A 22,346-nucleotide genomic window follows, 5' to 3' on the forward strand; every position below is an offset into this window, starting at 1 on the left:
CCGAAATGATAATTACTCCCAGTGAGGTCTAAAGCAATGTTCACGGGGTGCTGTGAACTTATCATTAAACCCAGCTTTGGCCTCACTGAACGTTTCCCTTTGTGTCTCACAACACAAGGGGGCAGTCACAGCTTGCCCTCTAAAGACAACTCTCTTCCTCCACACAAAACTACAAGCACCTAATAACACACACACCCTTCACTCAAAAATTTTAAAATCATCATAGCGACTCCACCAGCCTTGGAGTCCCCATCTGGGGAGGGGACCATAAATGTCCCCAGGTCGGACTGCCTTTCTGTCAATGACCCTAAGTGTCTTGACACCCTCCTCAACTTTTTCTTCATTAACTTCTGCAACATTCGCAGTCTAAGATCTAATTTTCAGTCTGTAGAACACCACCTCTCCTCTTCTAAACCTCATCTTCTTTTCCTCACTGAAACTCAGGTGTCTGAGGCAACTGACAGTAGCCCCTTTTCTGTTCCCTCCTACTTTCTCTATCTTCATTTTCGATCCAAAGCTGGATGTTGTGTTTATGTGCGCAAAGACTTAACCTGCTCTCGTGCCCATGCTCTTGAATCTTCCGAGTTTTCCACCATCTGGCTATGACTACAGAGTTACTCTCAAACTAAATTTATCTGTGCTGTATACCTCTCACCTAACTCCTCTAACTATAAGAAATTCTTTGACTACTTAACTTCCAAAGTGGAGCACATTCTGACCCTCTTCCCTTTTGCAGAGATCTCCATTCTTGGAGACTTCAATGTTCACCACCAGCTTTGGCTTTCCTCTCCCTTCACTGACCATCCTGGTGAACTAGCCTTCAACTTTGCTATCCTCCATGACCTAGAGCAATTGGTGCAACACCCTACTCGTATTCCTGATCGTCTTGGAGATACACCCAACATTCTTGACCTTTTCCTGGCCTCTAATCCTTCTGCTTATGCTGTCACCCTTTTTTCTCCATTGGGCTCCTCCGATCACAATCTCATATCTGTATCTTGTCCTATCGCTCCAATCCCTCCTCAAGATCCCCCTAAGCGAAGGTGCCTCTGGTGTTTTGCCTCTGCTAGCTGGGGGGACCTGAGGAGGTATTTTGCTGATTTTCATTGGAATGACAATTGCTTCCATGTCAGAGACCTGTCTTTGTGTGCTGAGCACATAACAGAGGTGATAGTGTCTGGCATGGAGGCGTACATTCCTCACTTTTTTTCTCGACCTAAACCTTCCAAACCTTGGTTTAACACAGCTTGTTCTTGTACAATACATGATAGAGAGGTGGCCCACAAAAGGTACTTAAGCCTTCCATTACCAGAATCTCATGCACTTTATATTTCTGCCCGGAACCATGCCAAGTCTGTTCTCCAACTAGCCAAAAACTCCTTCATTAACAGAAAGTGTCAAAACCTTTCAAGATCTAACTCCCCTCGTGACTTCTGTCATCTAGCCAAAAATATCTCCAATAACTTTGCTTCTTCTTCTTTCCCTCCTTTATTTCAACCAGATGGCACCACTGCTATCACATCTATTTCTAAAGCTGAACTCTTCGCTCAAACCTTTGCTAAAAACTCTACCTTGGACGATTCTGGGCTTGTTCCTCCCTCTCCTCCACCCTCTGACTACTTCATGCTACCTATTAAAATTCTTTGCAATGATGTTTTCCATGCCCTTGCTGGCCAAAACCCTCAGAAGGCTTATGGACCTGATGGGGTCCCTCCTATTGTTTTCCGAAACTGTGCCTCTGTGCTTGCACCTTGCCTAGTCAAACTCTTTCAGCTCTGTCTGTCAACATCTAACTTTCCTTCTTGCTGGAAGTTTGCCTACATTCAGCCTGTTCCTAAAAAGGGTGCTGTTCTAATCCCTCAAACTACCGTCCTATTGCTTTAATTTCTTGCCTATCTAAAGTTTTTGAATCTACCCTCAACAGGAAGATTCTTAAGCATCTATCACTTCACAACCTTCTATCTGATCGCCAGTATGGGTTCCGTCAAGGCTGCTCTACTGGTGATCCTCTGGCTTTTCTTGCTGAGTCTTGTTCATCCTCTTTTAGAGATTTTGGTGAAACTTTTGCTGTTGCCTTGGACATATCAAAAGCTTTTGATAGAGTCTGGCACAAAGCTTTGATTTCCAAACTACCCTCCTACGGCTTCTATCTTTCCCTCTGTAACTTCATCTCAAGTTTCCTTTCTGACAGTTCAATTGCTGCTGTGGTAGACAGTCATTGTTCTTCTCCTAAATCTATTAACAGTGGTGTTCCTCATGGTTCTGTCCTGTCACCCACTCCCTTATTATTCATTAATGATCTTCTAAACCAAACTTCTTGTCCTATCCACTCCTACGCTGATAATACCACCCTGCACTTTTCCACATCTTTTCATAGACGTCCAACCCTTCAGGAGGTAAACATTTCACGCAGGGAAGCCACAGAACACTTGACTTCTGATCTTTCTAAAATTTCTGATTGGGGCAGAGCAAACTTGGTATTGTTCAATACCTCAAAAACTCAATTCCTCTATCTATCAACTCGACACAACCTTCCAGACAACTATCCCCTCTTCTTCAATGACACTCAACTGTCCCCCTCTTCTACACTGAACATCCTTGGTTTATCCTTTACTTATAATCTGAACTAGAAACTTCACATCTCATCTCTAGCTAAAACAGCTTCTATGAAGTTAGGTGTTCTGAGACGTCTCCGCCAGTTTTTCTCACCCCCCCAGCTGCTAACTCTGTACAAGGGCCTTATCCGTCCATGTATGGAGTATGCTTCACATGTCTGGGGGGGTTCCACTCATACTGCTGTTCTAGACAGGGTGGAATCAAAAGCTTTTCGTCTCATCAACTCCTCTCCTCTAACTGACTGTCTTCAGCCTCTCTCTCACCGCCGCAATGTTGCATCTCTAGCTGTCTTCTACCGCTATTTTCATGCTAACTGCTCTTCTGATCTTGCTAACTGCATGCCTCCCCTCCTTCCGCGGCCTCGCTGCACAAGACTTTCATCTTTCTCTCACTCCTATTCTGTCCACCTCTCTAACGCAAGAGTTAACCAGTATTCTCAATCATTCATCCCTTTCTCTGGTAAACTCTGGAATTCCTTGCCTGCTTCTGTATTTCCACCTTCCTATGACTTGAATTCCTTCAAGAGGGAGGTTTCAAGACACTTATCCACCAATTTTTGACCACTGCTTTGACCCTTTTATAGGACTGGCATTTTAGTGGGCATTTTTTTTTATTAGATTTTTGTTGCCCTTGGCCAGTATCCTTCCTACATAAAAAAAAAAAAAAAAAAAATGAAGTTAGGCATTCTGAGACATCTTTGCCAGTTTTTCTCACCCCCCCCCAGCTGCTAACTCTGTACAAGGGCCTTATCCGTCCATGTATGGAGTATGCTTCACATGACTGGGGGGTTCCACTCATACTGCTCTTCTAGACAGGGTGGAATCAACAGCTTTTCATCTCATCAACTCTCCTCTAACTGACTGTCTTCAGCCTCTCCTCTCACTGCCGCAATGTTGCATCTCTAGCTATCTTCTACAGCTATTTTCATGGTAACTGCTCTTCTGATCTTGCTAACTGCATGCCTCTTCTCTTCCCAAGGCCTTGCTGCACAAGACTTTCTTCCTTCTCTCACCCCTATTCTGTCCACCTCTCTAATGCAAGAGTTAACCAGTATTCTCAATCATTCATTCCTTTCTCTGGTAAACTCTGGAACTCCCTGCCTGCTTCTGTATTTCCACCTTCCTATGACTTGAATTCCTTCAAGAGGGAGGTTTCAAGACACTTATCCATCAATTTTTGACTACTGCTTTAACCCTTTTATGGGACTGGCATTTCAGTGAGCATTTTTTTTATTGGATTTTTGTTGCCCTTGGCCAGTGTCCCTCCTACATAAAAAAAAAAAAAAAAAAAAAAAAAAAATTATAAACTGTATCTTAAGATGCTGCTGTACAAATCACAACTGCCTCACTTGAATACAACACTTGCAGCTCTGGTGCCACTACACATGGCTGCAGGCCAGGTAGTGTTTCAGCACTGCCAGTGGCTAAGTCCCTCTAAAACCCAAATAATTTGTGATGAATGTTTTTGCATTGATGCCCTACCAATTTTGAAGATAAAAGGAAGGTCTAAAGCAAACTAGGTTTTAACATGAAGCTGATACCATTGCAACTGCTAAGAAGTAGGATATCATCAGCCTGGTGCACTGCAACTCCATGCTTTTAAAAAGAGTGACATCACCAGACCTTGTCTATATTACTCAGTTGCTCTGTTGGTACATCTCACTTTCCAACATGAAATGGTCTTCAACCCCACAGAAAAAAATAGGAGGATTTCAGATGTTATGTCTGTCAAAAGTTGCCAACAAAATTTGAACTCAAAGCGACTGAATGGGGCAGAGCGTGGGACGAGTACCCAGGCTGTGTTCTACTTACCATAAAACCAAACATTTCCCGTGAGCACTGCCCACTGACCACATGCAGCAGTACACTTTCTGCTATTTTCCTTAAGGGTATTTATACAGCACTGGTGTGTATGAGAACCTAATGTGTTCCAAGAAGCTTTAGCATTTTTTTTAACACTTTTCTGATAGCATGGGGTTCTTAAGGTAGTGATTGGAGAGATTGTCATGTCAGGAAGTTCACAAAATGGTCTGTACTGCAGAATAAAGCAAAACAAAATCTGAAAACAATTCATAACACATATATTAATGTGGTGGCACAAGGATGTGGTGACCCACCGTCCAGCATCCCTCAGTGTGGGGCAGGCAGCCTGGGATGAAGAAGCAGCCTTGCTTAAGAATTCTTCAGGATATGGATTCCCATCACATTCCCCATGGACAACTCTCTTCCTTCACACAACTCTGCATGCACCTCATGCATGCACACCCTTCACCCAAAATTCATAACTCAATATGGCAACTCCTACACCAACCTTGGAGTCCCAGTCTGGGGAGGGGACCACAAATATCCCCAGGTTGGAGAGCTCTTATGATACCGACCCTAAGTGTCTTGACACCTCCCCTCAACTTTTTCTTCATTAACTTCTACAACATCCATGGCCTTAGATCTCTATCCTCATTTTCAATCCAAAGCTGGGTGTTGTGTCAATGTGGACAATGGCTTAATCTGCTCTGATGCCAACACTTTTGAATCTTCCAAGTTTTTCCACCATCTGGCAATGACTACAGAGTCACTTTCAAACTAAATTTACCTGTGTTGTATACCTCTCACCTACCTCCTCTGACTATAAAAAATTCTTGGACTACTTAACTTCCAAAGTGGAGCACATTCTGACTCTCTTCCCTTTAGAGGAGATTTCTATTCTTAAGAGACTTCAATGTTCACCACCAGCTCTGGCTTTCCTCTTTCTTCACTGACCATCCTGATGAACTAGCCTTTAATTTTGCTATCCTCCATGACCTAGAGCAACTGGTGCAACGTCCTACTTGTATTCCTGACTGTCTTGGAGATACACCCAACATTCTTGACCTCTTCCTAACCTCTAATCCCTCTGCTAATGCTGTCACCCCATCTTTTCTGATCACAGTCTCATGTCTGTATCTTTTCCTAGTGCTCCAATCCCTCCTCAGAATCCCCAAAAGTGGAGGTGCCTCTGACGTTTTGCCTATGCTAATTGGTTGGAGCTGAGGAGGTATTATGCTGATTTTCCTCGGAACGACTACTGCTTCCGTGTCAGAGACCCACCTCTGTGCTGAGTGCATAATAGAGGTGAAAGTGCCTGGCATGGAGGCATACATTACTCACTCTTTCTCTTGACCTAAACCTTCCAAACCTTGGTTTAACACAGTCTCTTCTCATGTTATACATGACAGAGATGGCCCACAAAAGATATTTGAGCCTTCCATCACCTGAATCTCATGTGCTTTATATTTCTGCCCAGAATCATGCCAGGTCTGTTCTCCAACTAGCCAAAAACTCCTTGATTAATAGAAAGTGTCAAAATCTTTCAAGATCTAACTCCCCTCGTGACTTCTGGCATCTAGCCAAAAGCATCTCCAATAACTGCTTCTTCATCTTTCCCTCCTTTATTTCAACCTGATGGCACCACTGCCATCTCATCTATTTCTAAAGCTGAACTCTTCACTCAGACCTTTGCTAAAAACTCTGTCTTAGATGATTTAGGGCTTGTTCCTCCTTCTCCTCCACCCTTTGACTACTTCATGTTGCCTAGTAAAATAATTTAATGTGATGTTTTCCATGCTCTCACTGGCCTAAACCCTTGGAAGCTTATGGACCTGATGGGGTCACTCCTATTGTTCTCCAAAATTGTACCTCTGTGCTTGTACCTCTGTGCTCTGTGCTAGTCAAACTCTTTCAACTCTATCAATATCTACCTTTCCTTCTTGCTGGAAGTTTGCCTACATTCAGCTCATTCTTAAAAAGGGTGACCATTCTAATCCCTCAGACTACCATCCTATTGGTTTAGTTTCCTGTCTATCTAAAGTTTTTTAATCTATCCTCAACAGGAAGATTCTTAAACATATTACTTCACAACCTTCTATCTGATCGCCAGTATCAGTTCCATCAAGGCCACTCTACTGGTGATCTTCTGGCTTTCTTTACTGAGTCTTGGCTATCCTCTTTTAGAGGTTTTTGGTGAAACTTTTGCTGTTGCCTTAGACATACCAAAAGCTTTTGGTAGTGTTTGGCACAAAGTTTTGATTTCCAAACTACCCTCTTATGGGTTCTATCCTTCTCTCTCTAACTTCATCTCAAGTTTCCTTTCTGACTGTTCTATTGCTGCTGTGGTAGACAGTCTCTGTTCTCCTAAATCTATTAACAGTGGTGTTCCTCAAGGTTCTGTCCTGTCATCCACTCTCTTCCTATTATTCATCAATGATCTTCCAAACCAAACTTCTTGTCCAGTCCACTCCAATGCTAATGATACCACCCTGCACTTTTCTACATCTTTTAATAGATGTCCAACCCTTCAGGAAGTAAACAATTCAAGCAGGGAAGTCACAGAATGCCTGACTTCTAATCTCTCTAAAATTTCTGATTGGGCCAGAGCAAAATTATTATTGTTCAATGCCTCAAAAACCCAATTCCTCAATCTATCAGTTAGACACAACCTTCCAGACAACTATCTCCTCTTCTTCAATGACACTCAACTGTCCCCAACTTCTACACTAAACATCCTCAGTCTGTCCTTTACTTATAATCTAAACTAGAAACTTTACATCTCATCTCTAGCTAAAACAGCTTCTATGAAGTTAGGTTTTCTGAGTCATCTCCAACAGTTTTTCTCATCCTCCCAACTGCTAACTCCATACAGGGGCCTTATCATCCATGTATAGAGTATACTTCACATGTCTGGGGAATGTTCCACTCATACCACTATTTTAGGCAAGGTGGAATCAAGAGCTTTTCATGTCATCAACTCCTCTCCTCTAACTGACTGTCTTCAGCCTCTTTCTCATCACCGCAATGTTGCATCTCTTGCAATCTTCTGCTACTATTTTTATGCTAACTGCTCTTCTGATCTTGCTAACAGCATGCATCCCCTTGTCTAGCGGCCTCGCTGCATGAGACTTTCTTCTTTCTCTCATCCCTATTCTGTCCACCTCTCTAATGCATTCATCCCTTTTTCTGGTAAATTCTGGAACCCCCTGCCTGTTTCTGTATTTCCTCCTTCCTATGACTTGAACTCTTTCAAGAGAAAGGTTTCAGGATACTTATCCTTAAATTTTCAATGATTCTCTTGACGTCTCTTTTGGGACTGGCACCTAAGTGAATTTTTTTTTTCTCTGGTTATGTTTCCCTTGACTGGTGACCCTCTTAAAGAGAGAGAGAGAGAAAGAGAGAGAGAGAGAGAGAGAGAGAGAGAGAGAGAGAGAGAGAGAGAGAGAGAGAGAGAGAGAGAGAGAGAGAGAGAGAGAGAGAGAGAGAGAGAGAGAGAGAGAAAAGACCATCACCCTCAACTGTATCCAAGGACTGGCACCTCAGTGGCCTTTTTTTTTTACTGCAGTTTTATTGTCCTTGGCTGATGTCCCTCCTACATAAAAAAAAAATCTAATTTACGATCTGTAGAACACCACCTGTCCTCTACTAAACTTCATCTTTTTCCTCACTGAAACGCAAGTGTTTGAGGCAACTGAAAGTAGCCCCTGCTCTGTTTCTTCCTACTTTCTCTATCCTCTCTTTCTATCCAAGGCTGGATATTGTGTCTATGTGTGCAACTAACTTGCTCTTGTACTCTCAAATCTTCTGAATTTTCCACCATCTGGCAATGACTACAGTCACTCTCAAACTAAACTGTATACTCCTCACCTAACTTCTCTGACTATAAAAGTCTTTAGACTACTTAACTTCCAAAATGGAGCACATCCTGACTCTTCCCTTTTGCAGGGATCTCCATTCTTGGAGACTTCAATGTTCACCACCAGCTTTGGCTTTCCTCTCCCTTCACTAACCATCCTGGTAAATTAGCCTTTGTTATCCTCCACAACCTAGAGCAATTTGTTCAACACCCTACTCATATTCTTGACCATTTTGGAGATACGCCCAACATTATTGACATTTTCCTAACCTCTAATCCTCCTACTTATGTTGTAATTCTATTTTCTCTGTTGGGCCCCTCTGATCACAAATTCATATCTGCATCTTGTCCTATCACTCCAATCCCTGTTTAAGATCTCTTAAAGCAGAGGTGCCTCTGATAATGGAGGGAACCTGAGGAGATATTATTCTGATTTTTCTTGGAATGACTACTGCTTCTGTGTCAGAGACCAGTCTCTGTGTGCTGAACGCATAACAGAGGTGATAGTGTCTGGCATGGAGGCGTACATTCCTCACTCTTTCTCCCTCCCTAAAACCTTCCAAACCTTGGTTTAACATGGCCTCTTCTTGTGCTATACATGATAGAGAGGTGGCCCACAAAAGGTACTTGAGCCCTCCATCCCTTGAATCTCATGCACTTTATATTTCTGCCCGGAATAATGCCAAGCCCAACATGCCAAAAATTCCTTCATCAATAGAAAATTTAAAAATCTTTCTAGATCTAACTCCTCTTGTGACTTTTGGCACCTCGCTAAAAATATCTCTCATAACTGCTTCTTTATCTTTCCCGCCTTTATGTCAACCTGATGGCACCACTGCCACCTCATCTATCTACAATATCTCTGAAGATGAACTCTTCACTCAAACCTTTACTAACAACTCTACTTTGGATGACTCAGGGCTTGTTCCTCCCTCTCCTTCACCCTTGAACTACTTCATGCCACCCATTAGGATCCTTTGCAGTGATGTTTTCCATGTCCTTCCTGGCCTAAACCCTTGGAAGGCTTATGGATTTGATGGGGTCCTTTCTAATGTTCTCCAAAACTGTGCCTCCGTGCTTGCACTGTGCCTAGTCAAACTCTTTAAACTCTGTCTATCAACATCTCCCTTTCCTTCATGCTAGAAGTTTGCCTACATTCAGCCTGCTTCTAAAAAGGGTGACCGTTCTAATCCCTCAAACCACTGTCCTATTGCTTTAATTTCTTGCCTCTCTAAAGTTTCTACATCTATTCTCAACAAGAAAATTCTCAAACATCTATCACTTCACAATTTCATTACCCGACTGCCAATATGGATTCCATCATAGCTGCTCTACTGGTGATCTAGCTTTCCTTACTAAGTCTTGGTCATCCTCTTTTAGGGATTTTGATGAAACATTCGCTGTTGCCTTAGACATGTCAAAAGTTTTTGACAGAGTCTGGCACAATTTCCAAACTATCCTCCTACAGCTTCTATCATTCTCTCTGTAATTTCACCTTATGTTTCCTTTCAGACCATTCTATTGCTGCTGTGGTAGATGGTCACTGTTTTTCTAACTCTATCAAAAACGGTTTTCCTCAGGGTTCTATCCTGTCACTCACTCACTTCCTGTTATTCATCAATAATATTCTAAACAAACTTTTTTTTTCCTATCCAATCCTATGTTGATGATACCACCATACATTTTTCCATGTCTTTTCATAGATGTCCAGTCCTTCAGGAATTAAACAGCTCAAGCAGGGAAGCCACAGAATGCCTGACTTTTGATATCTCTGAAATTTCAAACTGGGGCAGAGCAAACTTATTATTGTTGAAAGCCTCAAACTCAATTCCTCTATCCATCAACTCAACATAACCTGTTCTTCAATGACACTCAACTGTCTCCCTATTCTACACTGAACATCCTTGGTCTGTCCTTTACTAATAATCTAAACTAGAAATTTCACACCTCATCTGTAAGTAAAACAGCTTCTATAAAGTTTGGTGTTCTGAGTCATCTCTGCCAATTTTTCTCATCCTCCCCAGCTGTTAACTCTGTACAGGGGCCTTACCTGTCGAGAATAGAATATGGTTCACATGCACAAGGGAGGAGGAGGTTCCACTCATACCACTCTTCCAGACAGGGTGGAATCAAAAGCATTTCATCTTATCAACTCCCTCTCCCATAACTGACTGCCTTCAACCTCTTTCTCATCTCCATAATGTTGCATCTCTTGTTATCTTCCACTGCGCTAACTGCTCTTCTGATCTTGCCAACTGCATGCCTCACCTCCTCCTGCAGCCTTGCTGCACAAGACTTTCTACTTTCTCTCACCCCTATTCTGTCCACCTCTCTAATGCAAGAGTTGACCAGTATTCTCAATCACTCATCCTTTTCTCTGGTAATCCCTGAAACTCCCTGCCTACTTCTGTATTTCCACCTTCCTATGACTTGATTGTCCCTTTGGCTTCTCTTTAGGAACTGGATCTTAAATATATATATATATATATATATATATATATATATATATATATATATATATATATATATATATATATATATATATATATATATATATATATATATATATATATATATATATATATATATATATATATCCCTTAGTTACTTGAGCCTCTCTGAGGTCCATTGTGGGTAATGGAAAAATCTTATGCATTCTGCTCTTGATGGGCCTATGTGTGGGCAGCTGTGGTGTGAGGTGACAAGTGTGTGAATGTTTCTGGGACAAACAGTCCCAGCCCAACCAGCCATTGAACACTATCTATTGCCACCATAACTACAATACAAATTTGACACAAAGTTATCAGGGTTTGGTGTCGTTACAATGTTCACTGTCATGTTTCTCAATCACTCTCTTCTCAGGCAGTGGCTGCTGTCCTATGAATTCCAATCAAGACCATCCCATTGGTGACATGTGGTGCCTGTGTACTGCTTTGTTTGGTGTGTTCAAGCACTTTCACAATCCTAATCATATACATCACTGGTTACAACTGAAATGTTGGCATTCCACCCACTTGTCCACAAGAGCATAAGTTTTCAAGGGGCTGGAATTCACAAATTCCTCATAATCCTCTGTGAACATCCATCAATAAATGAAAAGCAAATGTTGAGAGACTATGGTTTCCATTCATATATAGAATAGTTGCTTCTTATTTTGCCATTAAATAATTTGGAATTTGATGCCATGTGATATAAAATAATAACATCTTAGTACAGGGAGGTCCCATTATATAAGAGACTGAACATATGAGATGTGTAAATTAGGGACTGTGTTCTTTAATACAAGCTCAAAAATCTGATGATACGAGCTTCAGTCTGAGGTAACTAAAATTACAAAGTTTACAATACGCACCTTCCTGCACTCTCCTGCTTACGAGTATAATAACAAGCAGTAAGACAGGGGAGAGGTGCATGGTTGTCTTCCAGCACTGCAGGTGTAAGCTGCAGGCTGTATGGTAATGTATGATGATTCAGATGCAAAAAAGACAAGTTTGTGAGTCCTGGAAGACAACCACACACCTCTTCCTCGTCCCCTACCTACCATTCATTCTCCTGCTAGTCCTCTTTTAAACTGAACTCAGTGTCTCTCAGACTCCCGCCCTTACAGTCTTACTGTAAGGGCTGTACTTGCAAGAATATTTACAATACAAGTACATTGTACAGTGCTTTATGTGACTGAACGTTGCTTGTATGTGTTACAGTGTTACTGCTGGTGTGTTCTTTCATTCACTATCTTTGGTGTGGTGTTGTGTGTGTGGCTGACCACGTGGTATATAGACTGTGCCTTATTTTGCCTATCAAGTGCTAACTATGCCTCCCAAGTGGCCAATGAGTTCCAGTGCAAGTCATAACAGTAAGGCTAAGTGAGATAACACTCACAAAGAAGGTAGAAATTGTTAAAAGGCACAGGAGTGGTGAGTGAGTTACCCTCCTTGATGCATTAACTATGCATTGGTGAGTGTTACATACATTTTATATGTTTAATTAACACGAAATCATGTTCTTTGTATGATTGCTATTTCCTCTTTCAGGTTACTTTATTGACAGTCCTGTAATATTGACATACTTGTTGCATTTGGTATTGTAAGTTCCAGCTTGAAAACTTATCTTTGACAAGGGTCATGGAACCTAATCCCTTTTTCATATTAATTATGTGTTTTGTTCTATGAAAATTTGCTATATGAGCAATTCAAATGGAACTTAACTTTTTGTTATATGAGAATTCACTACACAAGCAATTCAAATGGAACCTAACTGCTTGTATCATCGGGACCTCCCTGTACCATGGTATCCTTGTGCCAATGCTCACCTCATCATTGACAATGAAATGTGTCCGGTAAGAATGAGTGACCTCTCCTTTCACTCTCTTCTTTCTCAACGGCTTGAAAGAAGACACCTGGATGATCCCTTGTGCCTCACTGGGCTCACCAGTAACACAGGAATTACCATCTACATCACACACTATCCAGTCTCCTGGGCATAAAAAGGAAGAAAATTAAATTATAAATGCACAAGAAAATCAAAGTAACATGTAAAGTAAAACTAAATGAACACAAGAGGAAATTAGGGAACTTTTCAAACATAAGGCTACTATAAATTTTAACCCAGGAATACAGTCATGAATGCTTAAAATTTATGAAGGTAGAAAATCCACCATAATGAACTTCAAAAAGGGGCACAGCGTGGGGGTGTCTACACTGCCATCACGCTCAGGCACACACACTTACGCTTGACATGTTTGCCCGTGCACTAAGTCACAATATTGATGCACACTTGACTGTAGAGAAATACAAGTGAAATAACTGAGAGGAACTCAGGCCAAAGTGGGAGTACTATATATTCTTTAATATTTCAATAGTCATCTTACAACAGGAATCACTTTTTTTATTTCTTTATGTAAGAAGGGCACTGGTCAAGGGCAACATAATCAATATACTGTAAAAAAAAAAAAAAAAAAAAAAGGCCAAATGAGGTGCTACTCCCTGCATATCCTGACTGCCAACCATGTAAAGGATCAAAGGATGAGCCATGATCAGTGATGTATTAGTGTACCCTTCCTGAAGATTGCTTCTCCTGATGTGATATATCTACCCTCTTCCATTCTCAGATGTCTTGTGAGGTCCATCAAGAGGAGTGGGGAGCATACACAACTATATAGCCAATACAGCATATAGGTACAGCCAATCTTATATGTTTGTTACTCTCTCTGAAGAGCTAAAGTCAAAATATTAAGGAATGTTATAATACTCCTGGTGTGGCTTGAGTTTCCCAGCTATCTATTCCACCCACCTGCCTAATTTTTCTACAAATAAATACCACCATGTATCAACAGTGAATTCTTATGGTAGAGTAACACTGGCAGGGGAAAGAAATATTTCAGCCATATATTTCATCATATTTTCAGTATCTCTCATTGACAATTACAGGTGACACAAGACAATGCAAAAATGCAAAAATGTAATCAAGCTGAAGTCAATTAATGGACTAATGAGAGGATAAAATGAGAAACTATGAGCCTTAATGACATGAGTTCATACTGATCTGTGATTTATATGCAGGTTCTTCATTACACAAGTTTTCTTTCCTATGCATGATTAAAGTGTGTGTGTGTGTGTGTGTGTGTGTGTGTGTGTGTGTGTGTGTGTGTGTGTGCACCTAGTTGTAACATATGGGAGAGGTGCTATGCTTGTAGTGTCCTGTCTCCTAATCAACTATTATCTAATCCTTCTTTAAAATCATGAATATTCCTCTAACAGACCACTTTCTTCTCCAGTCCATTCCATGCTTCTATGAGGGAAGCTAAACTTTTTTGTCTCTATTGTAAGTGTGTGTGTGTGTGTGTGTGTGTGTGTGTGTGTGTGTGTGTGTGTGTGTGTGTGTGTGTGTTTATCTAGTTGTAGCAAACACTCCTATAGTCCTATCTCTGTATCAAATGTTTGTCAGGTTTTTCCATTCGTTGATAAATATTCCTCATCTCTCTCTCACTTCTCGTGTATTCCAGTTACCTATATTTCTAAGGGTAAAGCTGCATGCATATATATATATATATATATATATATATATATATATATATATATATATATATATATATATATATATATATATATATATTCCCTTCCTCCTTCCTCCTTAAGACCTCCCCCTCCTCTCTTGTGTATGTGTGTGTGTAAGATTTTTCAGTGTTGCTGTATCCATTAGACTACCATTGGCTAAATATCCCTAAATGAACAAATATAAAAACAGCACCACTCTTGCCTGTTACTAAATCCATGCTGGTGTTTGCACTAGCCAGGCTGCAGCAAACACTGTCATTGAGAGTAACGGTATCCCCATATATACCAGTCACCTTTCCAATGACAGCTTTTGATGGTCCTGTCCTGGCCAAAGCTTCACTGCAGTCAGGTAAGCATCTTGGCTGGAAAGATCCTGATGACACTGAGGACAAAAAATCCCTCTTGAAACTCCCTGGGATCACCTTAGCAAGGTCTTTGCATGGTGTTGCTTCACAATCACCAGCAGCAACGCATGCAGTGGATTTCTTTCCATCACCACTGATTCTTGCTGAGCAGTAAAGGCTGGCATCCCAGTCTTCCTGTACTACCTCTATTTTCTTTGCTCGCCACATTTCATGTTTGCCTCCCCTCTGAGCCAAGCCTCTCACCCTGACACCCACGGACACCTTCCTGTTTGGTGGGAAGTCTGATGGATCACAGTAAACATCCTGGTCAATAACAACACATGAACAGTCTGTGGACGTCACCAGTCCTTCAAACTCCTTCGTCTCTGGTCCCGAGAGACTTGTCGACACAAAGTCCTCCAGCTTTGGTCTGCAGCTCACTGTCTCTTCAAGCTGGGTGCTCTTGCTACCCCCAGCAGCATACCTCATGGCTTTCTGCACCAGAGTGATCATTATGCTGCTTGTCTTCTAGAATTCTTTGTTCATAAAACTTGTTATTTGGTCATGTGGTGAATCTCACAAGACAAAGTTCTCTTGTATCTATAATTTTCTTTTAATTTTCATACACAATTATGTGCCATGAATTTGCTCTCTTTTCACAGACATGCCATCACAATCTGAGTTACACTACAAAACAAGTAAAGTACACCTTCTCTTTGGAACCATCTATCAAGGCTTCTCAGTAGTCACCACAAACAAAACACCAATATCCCATTTTTTGAGATCATTCGTTTATATTTCCACCAAAAAAGGGAAATGTCAGTTTTCAGACAAATATTGAAGGTGTTGCAAGTATACTCTGATATACACACATACATACAGCCAGGCAGTTACTGTTGACCGATGTACTTCTCCACGGGGGAGTACTTCCAGTTGGTGTCACTGATGTACTCAAGCTGCTTGCGGAGGTCCCGGGTGCGCTTCTCATGCTCCTCCTTCTTCAGGGAAGAAAGGGCATACTCAACATTATGGTCAAACCACAGCTTGGCCATGATGTTTGACATGTGGTCAGGACTCTGAAAGGCAAAGAATTGCAAAGGAACAACATACACACTCCATTCACTACATATTTTAAAAAGATTTTTAATACATTTTTACACAAAACTGCATGTTTATACTCACCACAATGAACATCTATCTCTATCATAACAATGTCAATTTTCTTCAGTAGTGACAGTGTGTACATACTTCGGTGATAATTACATTACTGCATCAAGCAAACATCCATTAAGAATGTAAATGACAATATGCAAAACTGACTTAATTGACACATATCAACATGAACAATGGTAACTGTGCTGAGGCATTCCTACCCTTGGCGTGCCCCTTCCTCGTGGACTCTCATCTGAGTTTATGGACATGGGCCCCAGTGTAGGCTGTGGTGGTGGGGCAGTGGGCTGCTGGGAAGGGTGAGGGTTAGCCTGTCTTGCAGAAGTATTGTCCTTATATTTAATCAGATATGCTCATTGTAAATTATAGCTATCGTCAGCACTTGAAAACTTCCAGATTTTGAGGCTTACTAACTTAACTCCATACAAAAGATTCTCTATCTGTCTTCCAAGTAATGCAGTTTCATTTCCTTACTCTATTTGATTGTAGCATCTTAATTCACATTCTTGCATACATCATCATTTCATTTGCTTATTAGAAGGCTTTGCCAGTTTGTAATCAGGCTATAAATAAATGTTCAAAATGTTATACATGAAGCCACTTGGTAACTTGTGACCTGCAATGTTTTCTTACTTATAGTCTCCACAGCATGATACCAGTAAGTATGCCAATAGTCCTCTCATTCCTCTTTCTCAAAATGTTCAGGAATATTATGGTACTGCTGATGTGGTTTGAGTTTCCCTGATAACAAGTATTCTATTCATTTGTATCAATTTTGTCCAAATAAGCACCACCATATATCAATTAATTATTATAGCATGGTAAACACAGGCATGGAAGTGAAATATTCCAGCCATAAATTTCACCATATTTTCAGTATTTCTCAGTGACAATAACAAGTGACACAAGACAATGCAAAAATGTAATCAAGTTGAAGTAAGTTAATTGACTAATGAGAGGATAAAATCTGAAACTATGAGCCCTAATGACATGAATTTATATTGATCTGTGATTTACATGCATTCAAGCAAGTTCTTTATTACCTGACCTTACTTATTTACTACCTCACTTCTTGTCACTAAGGTTCAGCAGCAGTGGGATTCTCATGACACCACACCTCTGAAACCTGTCAAGAGGACCTACATACTCACCACTCCAGCTTGTGGCAAATGGTGGCTGTGGCTGGCTGTGTGGTGGTGCTGATGGTGGTGGTGGTGCTGGTGGTGGCTGTTGTTGCTGTTGCTGCTGCCACCTCCCAAATTACTACTGTTTCCATGCAATGTTCCACGGAATATTGAAGAACCAAGTCCACTGTTGTTTCCACTTGCCATGATATTCTGACAATTTCTGTTAAGATTTCACAGATAAAAGCTACATTAATGTTTCTACATACATCCATTTATTCAACTGTGCTATGCCTAAACTCATTAGGTGTAGTAGGGTGGTCTCAGGATTGGAGATGGTGTGGGGCAAGGGAATGCTGTGGGGCCTTGCTGTGGATGTGTGGCCAGCTTTATTATGCCTAAGCTCCTAGGGGTAGTAGGGTGGTCCATGAAACTGTCCCTTTCCACCATGGGCCAACAAGGCTGATGAATGATGTGTGTATGTGTGTGTGGTGCTTTGTCTGGGCCACTCTGTATTGCACTGTCAATCTGGTACATAGACAGATTTATTTAACATATCATGCCTCCTTAGAGTAGAGAACATCATGGAAACACTGAGAAATTGATCTGAAGGCAAGATAAACAGGCCATGAGAGACTTACCAAGGAATGAGCTCTAGACATGTCACAATAACATGCAAGTCTGACATACTGCCTACCAAGACAACAGAGACAATAATATCTACAAGATTTTTAGTCATCTTTACCTATCCTGTCAATACACAGCTTTTTCTCTTGTGTTTTAGGAATCACTAAAGCCCAACAGTTTTTTAGTCAGCACTGCACAGCCTACCTACACCAATTACAGTGATTCCTCATTATTCACAGGGGTTAGATAACAGAGACAGCCATGGATTAGGAAAATCTGTGTAAAATTAGTGCTCCCCTTAAGAGCACACCTGGGCATCCAAAACCTTGTTAAGTAAGGAATATGGCTGAAAACATTTTATTTATATATATAAAAAAAAAAAAAAAAAAACACTGGTAGGTTGCCTCTCATCACCTGTTATTTGAATTTGTTGTAGACAGCAATTTGTGTAAAAGTGAAACAGTGGAAACTGAAATCATGCTTAACAAGGGAGGACTGTACATCAATTTCTTGTGCTTCAGTTTCTCTCCTAATGAAACAACCTCTCTTTAATTTCCTCTCTTCTCCTCTCTAAGGCCTGATTTCCCAGTTGTTTGGAAATGTTCCTCACCAAAAGCCTTACTAACTGGCACTACCCACACTTTGATCTGATTTCACAGTCATTGTTTTCTTGGTTTCAGAAATTGCCAACCTGAAGATGGTAATAATCACAACAATAGAAAGTGACTATGATATTGGGCTTAATTAAGACTCCTCAGTTTTGGTGGCCTAAAGCAAAGCCTCCCTCTACTGGAACTCATGGTAGTTCCTTCTTCAAGTTCTCTATCACCACCACTAGTGTCGTGTCCTGCTGTTGGGAAATATTGGGTTTTTACAGAAATAACATTAACCAACTAATTTTGAGACAGTGACTATTTATATCTGGGCAAAAAAACATGCTTTTTAAAATAATGATCTACACAATAAAGGGATAGTTCTAGCGCAGTTTAACACAATACACCCATAGCACTTATTATCATGCTCAAGTTTTAGACCACATCATTTGGAAGATTTCTAATAGTTACACCATGTGGCACGAATAACAAACAACTTGCAAACGAATTTTCAAAATTTATCTTGATGTCCTCGCCTTCATCCTTCATCTTGACTCTGTGGTGGCTTAATCAGCACTGTGTGTGTATTAGTATGTTGGTATATGGGTACTGTGACTGCATTATGCCACCAGAGTAACTAATCCTGTGGTGGGTATTTTATTCATCATTGAATTACTGACTGATATTTTTGTTGCACTAGATGCAGATTCATTGTCATATTAATATGTAATCATATAGGGCTTTATGTGTGACACATTTGTACTGCACATAGTGCCACTAATTCAAATGGCCTGTGTAATTTGGAATTAGTCTGCATGTAGTCCTCCATGAGGAGCAGCAGGGGAGCTGCCCTGTCAGTTCTACCTTTACCGTGGTGTCAGACGAGTGCACAGATTGCGATTTGGGTCTACTCAACTTTTTTCCTGCACTACAGTGGGAAACCCAGGAATTTGTACATCTTGATTTTGAGTACTTCTGAATCATTCTTGTTAGTGTGGTGTGCTGGTGTAATATTAGGTTAGATTAGTATGCATAAGGGGGTCCAGGGGGGGACGAAGTCCCTCAGCTAGTTTATGTTAGGTTAGGTAATGTTATGTTTGGTTAGGTTAGGTAATGTTAGGTTAAGTTAGGTTACATTATGCTAGAATCCTTAAAAGTGGGGGGGCGGGGTGTCCAGGGAGGGTAAAGCCCCCAGGCTAGTTTAGGTTAATGTTATGTTAGGTTATAGACTTTAAGGTTGGGGGTCCAGGGGGTCAGTTAGGTTAGGATAGCCTAGAAATTTACCGTTTTCAAAATATACCGTTTCTCATCCTTAGATTTTTCAGGAATGTCAAAAATGCCTCATTTTGGTTTTCCCCAGCCAAAATCCTTGCTTACCCACAAAATCCACAAGCATGTTGGGAATAGGGGAAAAGAAAAAACAAGATAGGGTGTATTGTGTTAAACTGCAATTTTATGGAAGGATCTACAATGAAATGAATGAAAGAAGTGAATTAATCTAAGACTAATAAAACCCTCAGATAGAGTTACTAATGTTATTTCAATATAATCCCTGGAGATTATGGAGATAACCTTACCCTATCAATTTCCAGACTTCAATAGTTTATTTCTGGGCAAATTTATTTATTTATTTTTTTCAAATCGTCTACACAAAAAAGGCAGCAACAGTAAAATTAATGAGCTGAATTAATCTAAACCTAATGTAACAAATCTTAATCTAAACCAAACCACACCTAACCTACCCCATTGATGAAAAAGCTGTCATTTCAATATCATCCTAATATACAAGAAGGGAAAGGATGATAGAAAAGAGATAAATATGAGTAAGAAAGGTAGAAGGAAAGGAGGAATAGAAAAAAAAAGCCATATACCAGTGCTATCTCAAGCTATACTACAGTCAGAAACACTCCCTGTTGATAAAAAAGACACCTTAATACCACACATCAACACCCAGACACACAGGAACATACACCACAACACAACTCACCAAACCTAAACACTTCCACTTACCTTAATCTTGATCTCAAATTCAGTCACGAATTATTAATCTCCACTCTTGTCCTCCTTTTGTCTGTTCCCACTTTGTCTTACGTCGTCTATTTTTTTTTTTTTTTTTGTCACTTGCTCTTATCTTTTTTCTATTACAATGTACTGGAATATAATGATAATAAAATGATAAAGGGGAAGGAAGGTTCTGTATTCCTGCGTCAGTCCGAAATTGCCTCTTCCACGTGCTACTGAGAGAGAGCGAGAGAAAGAGAGAGAAAGAAAGAAAGGAATTGGGGGAACGCAGATATTATGGGGATGCCAAATGCCAAAACCAAAGTCCTTCGGTAGGAGGCATCTTACTAGCCCTGATAAATTAGGAAAACCAGAGGTAAAATCGAAAAAAAAAAAGTTATTATGGGAATGGACAGAATATAGAGCTACAGACCGTGAAATACTTAGGCCGAATAGGCTGGTAATGCAGAAAAATGATTATGCTGTCTGACACAGGCTTGCTATGTTCAGCAGGAATATGACAAAAGTGCAAGCACTATTGGGAAAATTCTAATCTGGTATAAGAAATGCAAAAAAAAAAAAAAAAGATGGAAACTGGTGAAATATTTTGAGAGCATATAGTAAAAAAAAAAAAAAATAAAATGCCTTTTCATCACTCAGGCTTATACCAAGTTAGAGTTTTGTCAATATTACCTCCTTATTATATGAATGAACAGCACCACTGAAGATCAAGGGATCTGCATGTCTCCACACTGCCTGTTGACGGAGGAAACTATTATTACATACAGTGCATCCTTCATAGTCTCTTTACAACCGTCCAGCAGTCTCTGAATTTGAAGTAATATTAAATTATTTATTTGCACTAGATAGAATAATTCCTTAGTCATCTACCCTATCATATAATTGTAATAAAACTATATGTCTTAAAGTACACACACACACACACACACACACACACACACACACACACACACATATATATATATATATATATATATATATATATATATATATATATATATATATATATATATATATATATATATATATATATATATATATATATATATATATATATATATATATATATATATATATATATATATATATATATATATATATAATGAAATATATGAAATACAGCAAAAAAAAAAAAAAAAAAAAAACAGTGAAAAATAAGGAACCTAGCGTTGTGAGCAGTCTTAAAAGTAAGCACCAGGATGTCATTAATTAAGGTGATATACGTTTCTCACTGATCCTAAAAATAAATAAATAAATAAATAAAAAAAAAAAAAACTCAAAATTAAAGATTCCCAAAGTTGGTCTCTGCCTTCTGCTTAGACTTATGCTTATCTCTTAAGCGGTCTTCAAGTTGTGTTGAGACTCAAGTCCCAGTATGAAATGGTGAAAGAATAAAACAGTAAAATTTTATATTTCTCAATTTTGAGTTAATAGTGCAATCTTTTTACATTTTTTTTATTAAGTAAAAATTATAATTTGTCATTGATTTTGTGAGAATATGAGCGCATAAATCTGTGTTTATTAATAAGCTATTTAGATCCCGCGCAAGGCGGGTATTTTCTCGCAGTGTTTGCGTTCTTGAGCCAGTGTTGCCCTGCCACTCCCACTCAGCAGCGCCTCCTTTCCTGTCCTTTTTCTTCAGTATGGAGGAGGAGATGACTCCCTAAGGCCGAAAAGACCAATACAGGAAGCCCAGCTGGATCGATGGTGAGACTTTCCCAACTCGTCCAGTCAGTATATGAAGGAAGATGTAGCCTGGCACACACACACACACACACACACACACACACACACACACACACACACAAAAAGCTGCATGGGGCTCTGTTACTAAGAAGGTAAATGAGACACGACAACAACAGGTCACATGAAGGTCCAACGTCACCATTGCTGCAGAGATGCATTTCCCATTGGCTAAATATCACTTTAATTATTACTTTAATTACCAGCGTCAGTGCATCATTCCTTCCTGTGGGGTTCTCCAAGGCATCTCCCGCCAAATATGTCACAAGTAACACTCCTGCAGGTCTAATCTATATATGTTCAATAGTTCAGAGTCACTCAAGTCATCGAGAACATCCTTAATGATAATTCTTGAGGTGGCGGGCTCTGGCTCGACGGTCGGCCATCTTTGTTTGG

General features: G+C 40.1%; 1 protein-coding gene across 7 annotated transcripts in view; it reads right to left on the reverse strand.

Moving 5' to 3' along the window:
• Positions 1-20,990, reverse strand: part of LOC135111508 (RNA helicase Mov10l1-like) — a 37,423-nt gene extending 16,433 nt beyond the window's left edge. For 2 of the 7 annotated variants that reach the window (XM_064024865.1, XM_064024870.1), the window contains exons 1-5: positions 20,173-20,435; positions 16,993-17,188; positions 16,045-16,128; positions 14,530-15,747; positions 12,584-12,747 (exon numbers count right to left, since the gene is read on the reverse strand). In XM_064024865.1, the coding sequence (XP_063880935.1) occupies positions 12,584-12,747; positions 14,530-15,184 (819 nt within the window). In that variant the 5' untranslated portion in view covers positions 15,185-15,747; positions 16,045-16,128; positions 16,993-17,188; positions 20,173-20,435. The other 5 variants (XM_064024868.1, XM_064024869.1, XM_064024866.1 and 2 more) reach the window with 5 other exon arrangements.
• Positions 20,991-22,346: the final 1,356 nt, after the last annotated feature.

This window comes from Scylla paramamosain, chromosome 22, assembly GCF_035594125.1.
Source record: "Scylla paramamosain isolate STU-SP2022 chromosome 22, ASM3559412v1, whole genome shotgun sequence".
Lineage (NCBI taxonomy): Eukaryota > Metazoa > Arthropoda > Malacostraca > Decapoda > Portunidae > Scylla > Scylla paramamosain.